General features: G+C 46.6%; 1 protein-coding gene across 1 annotated transcript; it reads left to right on the forward strand.

The window, feature by feature from the left end:
* The first annotated feature begins 875 nt into the window (after positions 1–875).
* LOC123054999 (nucleolar protein 58) lies at positions 876–2,243 on the forward strand. The gene is made up of 2 exons (XM_044478889.1): positions 876–1,668; positions 1,768–2,243. Exons 1-2 carry the CDS (start codon positions 1,054–1,056, stop codon positions 1,873–1,875), a joined length of 723 nt encoding a protein of 240 aa, XP_044334824.1. The 5' UTR covers positions 876–1,053; the 3' UTR covers positions 1,876–2,243.
* Positions 2,244–12,517: the final 10,274 nt, after the last annotated feature.

The raw sequence follows: 12,517 nt of genomic DNA on the forward strand, positions 1-12,517 counted from the left end.
GGATGAACACGCGCGATTCGAATTCGATCTCGCCACCAAACCCTACTTCCTACTACCACAAAAGAAGAGAATTTCCTGAGGTGACAAGAGGACACAATCTCTACGCCTGGAATCTTACTTAAATCCGATCGAGAGAACAGCGTTTATCTTGAATGACGCGAGGTGGGCGGGTATGCAAAGTAAACCTGGGTAGGTGAACCGAGGAGGATTCTTCAATGCCTCGCAGCTTGTTTGGTGCTTTTGTCCTCGGCATCGATCGACATTCTCCGGATTAAATTTTCTTTCGTGGTGCGGCAGCAGGTGGTGGCTGGCTAGGGCCTCCTCCCGGTCTCCCATGCCCTCAGCTGACCACCCCTCCGATCCGGCACACGGTTTTTCACGACGACTTCACAACCTTTTACCGCCCTACCCTTCTTCTACGGGTGTGGCTTGGTCCGAGATCTAACCAAGTCTCAGTAAAATAACACTACATGTAAAAAAACTAAAAAAAATTACATGCATCTTAATATAAGATCTCATAAAAATAGTATCAAATGAGACTTAACAAAGTTTCAGTTGAATTGACTGGAGACCTAGCAAGACTTTTCTTCTGCTTGCATCAACACGTGAGATCGATCGGTACGCTAGATGAAGACACAGTACACGTACTACTAGTCTACTACACACGTTGAGTAGCATTCAGAGGCCTGCGTACACGTACTGCTCTGGCCATAAATCAGGTCATGCACACGGAGTCGCATTGACATAAATCCAGTCTACGAAACTGGTTCAAACCCTCGAGGGGCATTCCTGGAAGACAAGATATATCCCAGCCTCGCCTCACCTGCTCCAGTTCCATGGCAATAAATAGGGGCCTGTCTGAAATGAATCGGCGACAGAGGGGAGTTACTGCCCTCGAACGCATCAACGGCACCCAATCCATCCTCTCCTCAAGGAAAAAGATAGGAGAATAAAGTTCAAGAAAGCGAAACAGTAGACCACACCGCACACAAACACCCCCTCCCCCCTCCAGAAGCCCGTAGAGCGGCGCGCATAGGAAGAAGCGGAGGAGCAATGGACCAGCACAAGGAGCTGGAGGTAGATGTGGAGGGAGAACCGACGGATCAGCGCAAGGAGGCGGAGGCGGGGGCGGGCAAGCCTGAAGAACCCGCGGATCAGCGCAAGGAGGAGGAAGGAGACAACCTCAAAGAGCCAACGGATCAGAGTAAGGAGGAGGAGCGGCGGGAGGAGGGAGACAACCTCAAAGAGCCAACGGACCAGCGCAAGGAGGACGAGAAGGAGGACAAGTCTGAAGAGCTGACCGACCAGCGCAAGGCGGAGGCGGTGGCGGTGGCGGTGGCGGTGGCGGTGGCGGTGGCGGAGGTGGAGGTGGACAAGTCTGAAGAGCTCACCGACCAGCGCAAGGAGGAGGCGGGGGAGGAGAAGGACAAGGAGACGGAGAGGAGCTCCGGCGAGGAGTCGCCGTCGCTCTTCGTGCACCCGTGCTCGGTGCTGCTGCGGTACCTCGTCCGTGCCTACGCGTGGTGCATGGGTATGGCCGACTGGTTCGGCGGCGGCGGCACAAGGCCGAGCGCCGCTCCTGCCGCGTCTCTTAACTCGTCACGGGAAGAAGCAGGCGAGGCGGCGGACATCGGGACCAGGGAGATCTCCAAGACCACCACTGGCAGAGTAAGTAGTTTTCATGTTTTTTGGTAAGCATTTCTCATTTCTGGATCATTCCTAATTGACGAAGACGCTCTTGGCCACGCACGTACGCGATTTGTGTAGGGGTTCTACATGCGGGAGGTGATCATGCGCGTGAGGGCGGTGAGGAGGCCGCGGCCGCCGACCACTCCGAGGGAAGGGCGCGGCGGCGGTGGAGGAAGCCACAACTAGCTAGCGTTCAGGCTTGCTAGCCCTACGTACGCCTACGCGGTGGCAACGGAGTACGTACGTACGTCGTCTCAATCTTGGCGCGGTACAGTTAGCGGGCTGTCAACTTCTGAAAGCAGGTGACCTTTGGTTGTTTGTTTGTGTGTATAGCAAAGTGTCTGGATAATTAAGAAATTAAGTGTTGACGTTCTTCGCGGAGGCTTGACTGATCACATCTTGCAATAAGATTAAGATTAAGAACTACTGTGTGTGTTACAGTGTTAGTACAGCTCTTGCTGCAGTCTGTGTTCTGTAAGCTGATTGATACCCGTTCAACTTATCTGCTAACTTTGGTAGTTAACTGCTACAGCCATTTGTCCGTTTTACTACAAGTGATGTGTTGTCGGTGGTCTCGTCTTTCACTAAGAACTCTGTGTTTGTACTGTTCTTCTACACTGTTGGTATGTTTTGTCTCTGTTTTTGTAAATGCAAACCTGAACTTGACTGCTTAAGTTGGCTGTTAGCTACAGTGTACAGTATTCAGCCTGCTTCTCTGGTGATATGGAAAAGAGGAAGAGAAAACTATATCATCGCTCAGGTGCATTGCGTATGAGTATGACAGTATGAGTATCTGGCCACTTTGTTTTATTTGACTGGAATTGGAGTTAATCCTGGTTGACCTGCTTGTATGTCGGCCATTTGGAGAGACCGCTAGATCACCCGGTTCTAACGGAATCATAGCAGGAATAGGTTATTGCGAGAGAAATCTTAAGCAGCAACATGGAGTACCATCTAACTAGAGTAGCTAGTGCGCTACGTGCAGCTTTAGAGCCAGCCCAGATGTAAAGGCATTGCAGTCGGCAGCAGGGTCATCAGATCACTCATCAGGCAGCCGGCCGCAACAAAGTACTGACCAGTGCATGGCATGCCCTGATAAAAAAAAGGCAATGAGACGACATGGGCATGCCCTGATAAAAAAAGGCAATGAGACGACGAATCTAAGGCCAACTCCACCGCGCGACCCTATTCTGTCCGGCCCTGTCCGTTTAGGGTAAAACGGACAAACGAGGTGGTCCAGCGCGCGACGGCCCGGACCCATCTGATCCGTTTTGTGTCCGGGTCGATCCATTTCGAGCGCAAAAACTTGCGCCGGGTTTGGGTCGCCGCGGACACCGAACAGACGCGCCGCTCGTCCGTGTCTGGCCGCGTGGCGGGGCGGCCACCTACCTCCCGCCCGCCAACATCAATGCGCATGGGCGGCCGGCCCCACCTGTCATCGGCCCAGTGGAAGGTCGCCGTCCTTCTTAAATGGGAAACCCGTGGACCGGTCGTCGTCCATACTGCCCCGCTCCATCCCGCGGCCTCCTCGAAACCCGACACAGCGAAACCCTAGCCCTCCCCCGTCCTCGAGCTCGCCGGCCAGCCACCTCGAAGCCATGGGCTTCTGGAACCCAGGCCGCAAGGGGAAGCACGACCGCGAGGCCGGCTCCTCGTCGGGGCGCCGCGCCGGCTCCATGAAGAAGGAGGAGCCCGCATCACCACCACGTCGGGCCCCCGCGCCGCCCGCGTTCTCCATCGCCCCCACGTCTGCCGGCGAGCGCGACCGGCATTACTTCTGCGCGTCGGTGTGCCGCCGTTATTGGGAGACGAGGACGTCGCTCCCTTGGAGCGACGTCCACCTCCCCAACAATTGGCACTTGTCCGCCGACCGTGTGCCGATCCCGCCGGTCCCGGCGAGCGGCCATGCGTGCCGTGAAGAGATCAAGCGCCGCCACCGCCTCCTCCCCGATGACCTGTACTGCGACGACAGGTACGCCCCGGACTCCGCCCTCTGGGACACCTGGCTCAAGGACGAGCACGACGTGCGACGTGCCTCCTTCTTCGTCGGCACGGCGTCTGGGCCACGGAGGCCATGTCGGGAGCGCGGGCGTAGGCGGGTGCGCGGCCTCACGCCCACGCCGTCGCCTTCGCCGTCTCCACCACCACCTCCTCGCATGGCAGAGGAGGATGAGGCCCGTCTCATGGCGCGTGTCATGGAAGACTCCATGTGCACGCACGATGAGCGTGAATAGGAGGGCCTGGAGGAGATGATGGCCCGCTCCGCCGCCGGCGAGGTAGCCATCCCCGAGCTGGAGATGGTGGTCGCGGAGGAGACGATGGAGGAGGAGCCGGTGGCCGCGTTCCACCCGGGCCTGGTGGGCCAGGGGTGGGGCTGGTCCTGCACTGCTCCGGAGATGGCCGTCGCCGTGGGCATGAACTGGTGCGCCACTCCGCCGCGATCACCGGAGCGGGAGGCGTCGCCACGGGAGGAGGTGGTGTAGGCACCTCCCGCCGTCCAGCCTGCCCGCGTCTACCACGCACCGCCGGCCCACCTCTGGACGCCGCCGGCCTACGTCGACCTCGTCAGCGACGACGACGCCGCCGGCCACTGAAGACGGCGACGGCAACGGCATCGACGGGCACGGGCAGGAGCGCGCTGGCGGCGGCCGTCTTTTATTTTCTTTTTTATGTTTAATTATGTCAAGTTAGACGTGAAACTGGGCCGTTTTGTGGCCATGGACCCTAACTTAAGTTTTAAGTTTTTTAAACTACGTTTATTTACTTTTTAAGTCATTTTATTTAAGTTTTTATGTTTTTTTAAACACGCCAACACAGACAAGATTTGGGGTGCGGCCGCGCGCTGGGCGCACCCACGACCCATCGGACAGACGCGGACATGGGCGAACCCAACGCCGCCTTAAAGGGAAAAATCCGACCAAACCGGACGTCCGTTTGGGGTCGTGCGGTGGAGTTGGCCTAGCCGCCCGGAAAAGAGGACATACTACTGGCCTTTTTCACTTTTGTTTTGGGAGAAACAAGAGAATATTTCAAAGATGCGAAGTCCCAGGGAGGAAAAAAGGCCCCAGTTCTTGTACTTCACTCCAGTGCTTTGGACGACCGACGACGCACCTTTTGCGTGTAGCAGTACCGGGCAGTACTATGTTCAACCGTTCGTGCGATCACTGGTTAGATCGAAACTGCTGCACTTTTTTTGGCAAGTTAATCAAAAAGGTTAGAGCACTTTGGCCTTTGTTTCGTACAAAATTCGGCCGAAAAATGTCGTCTGCCTACCAGCACTCGTATGAAATTACAAGGCAGCGACCAAATCGAAGGCAGAACCCACTGCTCCAGGGATATGCTCGGACTGAGCCCCTTCTAGCCACCAAATTTTTGGCGATGGCCAAAATATTAGTTAAAAAATGTTTTACATTATGGGACGGAGGGAGTAGGAATCTTTGGTTGTTTGGATTGTAGCCATAGCCCATAGTACCTGCCAACAATTTGGCAGAAAAGATAGGCGTCCATTTGGGCTGGAGCCAAATGGCTTCCCAGACGTTTGGCAAAACAGACCGGCCAGTATTTGGTTTCCTTCCAAAAGTCCATGATGAAGCCAATAAAACAAAACAATAGTTTTACGCTCATACATGTCATTGGACTACAGAATGCAATTTGGTTTCAGTGAAAACATTGCAGACAAGACCAATTTTGAAGCTTCAGATTAGCATGTTTAACCCATGCTTCATACGGTCCATGCATACTTGTTGGGGGATAAATGTTACTCCCCCCTTCCATAATGTAGTGCGCATATACTTTTTGAAAAGTCAAACTTTGAAATCTTTAACAAGTTTATAAAGGAAACTATTTATATCTACAATATCAATTATAATAAATATGAAACTACATCAAGAATCTAATGATATAGATTTGGCATTCTAGATGTAAAAGTTTTTCCCTACAAATTTAGTCAAAATTTGCGACGTTTGACTTTTCAAAAATCTATATGCACTACATTATGAAACGAAGGGAGTATGATACCGGGGCTGCGTGTACTAACAGGGAGGTAATTACATATGGAAGAAATAGCCTAGTGGGATCTCTTGCACAACATGGCAAATATGTTGTTCTTATCTGTGTAACGTACAAGGACTGAGGCAGAAAAGGCTTCAGCCAAATATACAAACAGGGATTGCAGAACGTACCGTCTTATATAAAGTACATTCGAGAAAAGAAAGAGAATAGTTTTCATCTGGACGACGTACAGCGGCCGTACCCCAATCGCCTCCGTGCCGATGAACCAACGTCCCTCTCTCGCCGCCTCTCTGCAAACCCGCACCGAGATGGTGTTTCGCCGGCGGCCGGGAGGAGGTTGGTTTCCCGTGGGCGGCGCATCTGCTGCACGCACGGGACGAAAGCGTTTGCAGTCGCGAATCCTCTCGACCGGAGGAAACGCCCGCCGCTTCGTGCGGCGGCGGACCGAATAGACCAGCCCGCGGCTGACCGAGCGACTACATGGGCTTCGAGCGATACAGCCCGTCGTCGCCCCGCCTGAAGCGACGTGGTAATAGTCCGGCCCAGTAGTACTGTTCGTACGATTTGCTTCTGTTTTGCGGGGTCTTCCATTTGTTTTTCGTTCGTTCGTCCAATCAATCGTTTTTTCTTGTTAAAACACCCAAGAAAAAAAAAATTAAAACTTGTTCTAGCGGATGATGTAAGTCTTATTGAGTAATAAAGCTAGCCTGGAAGGCCTTTCCATAAAAAAATCGTTTTTTCTTGTTCTTTTTATATTTCCTTTTTAATTTTGGTTATGCAGTATTTTTAAAATGATATAAAATACATATATTCCAAAAAGCTTACTTCAGTTTTGGAGTAATGTTCATGCAATGTTACAAAATTTTGGAGCAACTTTAAGAAAAAAATGATAGCATCTGAATTTTCTTAGTTTCAATACGTACTTAAAAAAATGTTTAACACATATTTGAAAAAAATGTTCAAAAGCATGTGTTCAAACAAATGCTAATCATATATTTGAAAAAATTTAAATGTATAAAATAGATGTTTCAGATGTATACAATGTGTACAAAACAAGTAGGCATCTCTTATGCCAAAAAAGATATCAAAATGTATTTGAAAAAAAGTCAATCATTGTAGGTGAAAAAAAATCTTAATCATGTATTTAAAAATTGCTAAACGTGTATGCAAAAAATTTCTCTGATGTATACTAAAAATGTACAACATGTATGAAAAAAGTAGACATCAAAACTCATATTTGAGAAAAAAACGTTAATCATGTATTTAAAAAGTGTAAAACAGTGTAAAATAATTGCACAGCGTAGTTTAGAAAAATATGGATATCATTCCAAAAAAAATCTCGTCTTTTATTTATAATTTTTTAACATGTATTCAAAAATAATTTTCAAAAGCATGTGTTTGAAAAATATTAATCATGTATTCAATTTTTTTACTTACATAAAAATGTTTCTTGTTTATAAGAAAAATGAAGAAGAAATAGAAATGTAGACATCAAAACATATATTTGAAAATGATCTTAACCATGTCTTTCAATAAATTAAACATGTATAACAAAATGTATCTTGTGTATATGAAAAATGTATAATGTGTGCGAAAAAATAGACATCAAAACATATATTTGAAGAAATTGATGAAAACAGAAGGAAAAAATAAAAACAAAAGACAAACAATCAAAGGAAAAAAGAAACACTCAGAAAAAGAAAGTAAATAAAAATCAAATGAAAATAGTGAAAGAAAAACGCACAAAAAAATTAAAACTAGTCCAGTCCAATCAATGTACAACAAATAATAAGAAGAACAACCAATCTACAGCGATGACCGAGCGAGCGAATGAACGCAACGACCTAGCAGCAAAATGCGCTAATGGGTTGGCCCATACGTGCGGACGCCAAAGGAGAGGCGTAATAGGAGTCTGTATGAGCGATATATAGTTCTAGCGGCGCAAATGTTGTTGTTTTCCATGGTGAGTAAAGGACACGGGCCTCGTGTAGGCCAGAGAGCCCAGGAGGCATGTATAGGCTTATTGTGTTCCATGTGCGCCTTATGGACTGGAAGCCCGTAAGAGCACACTTGGTTATTTTTCCCATAAAGCTAAAAAACTACTTTTCGCAACTACAAAAGCGACAACTCTACATTTGCTAGAAACTCCTCGAGGGCGAGGAAGAACAGTGCTTCTATTGTTAGGCATGGGTGGACTCGATCAATGGAGGATTTGGTCAAACTTAATGTAGATGCGGCTTTTGATATGGAGAGTAACATTGGGGTAGTGGGTTGTCCTTATAGATAATTGGGCTACTTTGTGGCCCCTTCCAATCGAACACTTGATGTTGCTAGCGATGCGACGACGGCACAGGCGATGGCTCCGCTGGATGGCCTTTCTCTATGGGGTGCAACAGGCTGGTGGTAAATTTCGATTGTATGAAAGTTATGAATTTCACCAAGAATGGGTGGACATTCACTAGGGCATGCGGCGGTGATCTAGGACGGTTCTTTTTTTCTCTGTTATGAGTGTAGTGATAGTTCCTTTGAATTTTGTCCTAAGGAAGCCAATATGATGGCAATGTGTTAGTTAGTCGGAGAACTCTAGTTCTTCTGCTTGGGAATAGGAGCCTTGTGCATTTCTTATGGTTGACATCACAAACAATGCAAGAATTTTTTCTATATGAATAAAAACCGCCTGAAGGCTTTGATAATAAAAATGAAAAAATGTATGCTTACTATTCCGTACAGCTTTTCAAATGGGTGCTTATCAGTGGCGGTGCTGTTGGGGAATGTAGTATTTCAAAAATTTCTTACGATCACGCAAGATCTATCTAGTAGAAGCATAGCAACGAGCGGGGAGAGTGTGTTCACGTACCCTCGTAGACCGAAAGCGGAAGCGTTTAGTAACGCGGTTGATATAGTCGAACATCTTCACGATCCAACCGATCCAAGCACCGAACGTACGGCACCTCCGTGTTCAGCACACGTTCACGTCCCTCGAGCTCTTGATCCAGTTGAGGACGAGGGAGAGTTCCGTCAGCACGATGGCGTGGCGACGGTGATGATGATGTTACCGGCGCAGGGCTTCGCCTAAGCACTACGACGATATGACTGAGGTGTGTAACTGTGGAGGGGAGCGCCGCACACGGCTAAGACAAATCTTAGGGTGCCTTTGGGGTGCCCACTCCCCACATATATAAAGGAGGGAGGGAGAGAGGCCGGCCCTCCTAGGGGCCCGCCAAGTGTAGGGAGTCCTACTAGGACTCCCAAGTCCTAGTAGGATTCCCTTTCCTTTTCGGAGTGGGAAAGAAGGAAAGGAGGGAGAGAGAGAAGGAAAGGAGGGGCCGCGCCCCCACCCCTTGTCCAATTCGGTTTGGGCAGGGGGAAGGCGCGTGCCACCTTGGCCCTTCTTCCCTCTCTCCACTAAAGCCCAATAAGGCCCATTAACTTCCTCGGCGAATTCCCCTAACTCTCCGGTACTCCGAAAAATACCCGAATCACTCGGAACCATTCCAATGTTCGAATATAGCCTTCCAATATATGAATCTTCACCTCTCGACCATTTCGAGACTCCTCGTCATGTCCGTTATCTCATCTGGGACTCCGAACAAACTTCGGTCATCAAATCACATAACTCATAATACAAATCGTCATCGAACGTTAAGCATGCGGACCCTACGGGTTCGAGAACTATGTAGACATGACTGAGACACATCTCCGGTCAATAACCAATAGCGGAACCTGGATGCTCATATTGGCTCTTACATATTCTACGAATATCTTTATCGGTCAAACCGCATAACAACATACGTCATTCCCTTTGTCGTCGTATGTTACTTGCCTGAGATTCGATCGTCGGTATCATCATACCTAGTTCAATCTCGTTACCGGCAAGTCTCTTTACTCGTTCCGTAATGCATCATCCCGCAACTAACTCATTAGTCACATTGCTTGCAATGCTTATAGTGATGTGCATTACGCAGAGGGCCCAGAGATACCTCTCCGATACACGGAGTGACAAATCCTAATCTCGATCTATGCTAACTCAACAAACACCATCGGAGACACCTATAGAGCATCTTTATAATCACCCAGTTACGTTGCGACGTTTGATAGCATACAAGGTGTTCCTCCGGTATTCGGGAGTTGCATAATCTCATAGTCAGAGGAATATGTATAAGTCATGAAGAAAGTAATAGCAATAAACTTAATGATCATAATGCTAAGCTAACGGATGGGTCTTGTCCATCACATCATTCTCTAATGATGTGATCCCGTTCATCAAATGACAACACATGTCCATGGTTAGGAAACTTAACCGTCTTTGATTAACGAGCTAGTCAAGTAGAGGCATACTAGGGACACTCTGTTTTGTCTATGTATTCACACATGTACTAAGTTTCTGATTAATACAATTCTAGCATGAATAATAAACATTTATCATGATATAAGGAAATATAAATAACAACTTTATTATTGCCTCTAGGGCATATTTCCTTCAGTCTCCCACTTGCACTAGAGTCAATAATCTAGTTCATATCGCCATGTGATTTAACACCAAGTTCACATCTTTATGTGATTAACACCCATAGTTCACATCGCCATGTGACCAACACTCAAAAGGTTTACTAGAGTCAATAATCTACTCCCTCCTTCCATCTATATAGGGCCTAATGCGTTTTTCGAGGCTAACTTTGACCAAATATTAGAGCAATAATATATGACATGCAACTTACACAAAGCACACCATTAAATTCGTGTGTGAAAGGAGCTTTCAATGATATAATTTTAACATTGTGCATGTCATATAATATTAATCTTGTCAATAGTCAAAGGCGGTCTTAAAAACGCATTAGGCCCTATATAGATGGAAGGAGTGAGTAGTTCACATCGCTATGTGATTAACACCCAAGAGTAATAAGGTATGATCATGTTTTTCCTGTGAGAGAAATTTTAGTCTATGGGTCTGCAACATTCAGATCCGTATGTATTTTGCAAATTTCTATGCCTACAATACTCTGCACGGAGCTACTCTAGCTAATTGCTCCTACTTTCAATATGTATCTAGATCAAGACTTAGAGTCATCCAAATCGGTGTCAAAGCTTGCATCGACGTAACTCTTTACGACGAACTCTTTGTGACCTCCATAACCGAGAAACATTTCCTTATTCCACTAAGGATAATTTTGACCGCTGTCCAATGATCCACTCCTGGATCACTATTGTACCCTCTTGCCAAACTCATGGTGAGGTACACAATAGGTCTGGTACACAGCATAACATACTTTATAGAACCTATGACTGAGGCATAGGGAATGTCTTTTCATTCTCTTTCTATTTTCTGCCGTGGTCGGGTTTTGAGTCTTTACTCAACTTCACACCTTGCAACACAGGCAAGAACTCCTTCTTTGACTGTTCTATTTTGAACTACTTCAAAAACTTGTCAAGGTATGTACTCATTGAAAAAATTTATCAAGCGTCTTGATCTATCTCTATAGATCTTGATGCTCAATATGTAAGAAGCTTCACCGAGGTCTTTCTTTGAAACACTCATTTCAAACACTCCTTTATGCTTTCCAGAAAATTCTACATTATTTCCGATCAACAATATGTCATTCACATATACTTATCAGAAATGCTGTAGTGCTCCCACTCACTTTCTTGTAAATACAAGCTTCACCGCAAGTCTGTATAAAACTATATGCTTTGATCAACTCATCAAAGCTTATATTCCAACTCCGAGATGCTTGCACCAGTCCATAGATGGATCGCTGGAGCTTGCACACTTTGTTAGCACCTTTAGGATTGACAAAACCTTCTTGTTGTATAATATACAACTCTTCTTTAAGAAATCCATTAAGGAATGCAGTTTTGACATCCATTTGCCAAATTTCATAAAATGCGGAAATTGCTAACATGATTCGGACAGACTTTTAAGCATCGATACAAGTGAGAAAATCTCATCGTAGTCAACACCTTGAACTTGTCCAAAACATTTTTGCAACAATTCGAGCTTTGTAGATAGTAATACTACCATCATCGTCCGTCTCTCTTGAAGATCCATTTATTCTCAATGGCTCACCGATCATCGGGCAAGTCAATCAAAGTCCATACTATGTTCTCATACATGGATCCTATCTCAGATTTCATGGCCTTAAGCCATTTCGCGGAATCTGGGCTCATCATCGCTTCCTCATAGTTCGTAGTTTCGTCATGTCTAGTAACATGACTTCCAGAACAGGATTACCGTACTACTCTGGTGCGGAATGTACTCTGGTTGACCTACGAGGTTCGATAGTAACTTGATCTGAAGTTTCATGATCATCATCATTAACTTCCTCACTAATTGGTGTAGGCATCACTGGAACTGATCTCTGTGATGAACTAATTTCCAATTCGGGAGAAGGTACAATTACCTCACCAAGTTCTACTTTCCTCCCACTCACTTCTTTCGAGAGAAACTCCTTGTCTAGAAAGGATCGATTCTTAGAAACGAATATCTTGCCTTCGGATCTGTGATAGAAGGCGTACCCAACAGTCTCCTTTGGGTATCCTATGAAGACACATTTCTCCGATTTGGGTTCGAGCTTATGAGTTTGAAGCTTTTTCACATAAGCATCGCAACCCCAAACTTTAAGAAACGACAGCTTAGGTTTCTTGCCAAACCACAGTTCATATGGTCTCGTCTCAACGGATTTAGATGGTGCCCTATTTAACGTGAATGCAACTGTCTCTAATGCCTAACCCCAAAAGGTAGTGATAAATCGGTAATGTTCAGACACACCATTACGTTGTGGTGTTCCAGGTGGCGTGAGTTGTGAAACTATTCCACATT

This window comes from Triticum aestivum, chromosome 2D (genome assembly GCF_018294505.1).
Source record: "Triticum aestivum cultivar Chinese Spring chromosome 2D, IWGSC CS RefSeq v2.1, whole genome shotgun sequence".
In the NCBI taxonomy this organism is placed as follows: domain Eukaryota; kingdom Viridiplantae; phylum Streptophyta; class Magnoliopsida; order Poales; family Poaceae; genus Triticum; species Triticum aestivum.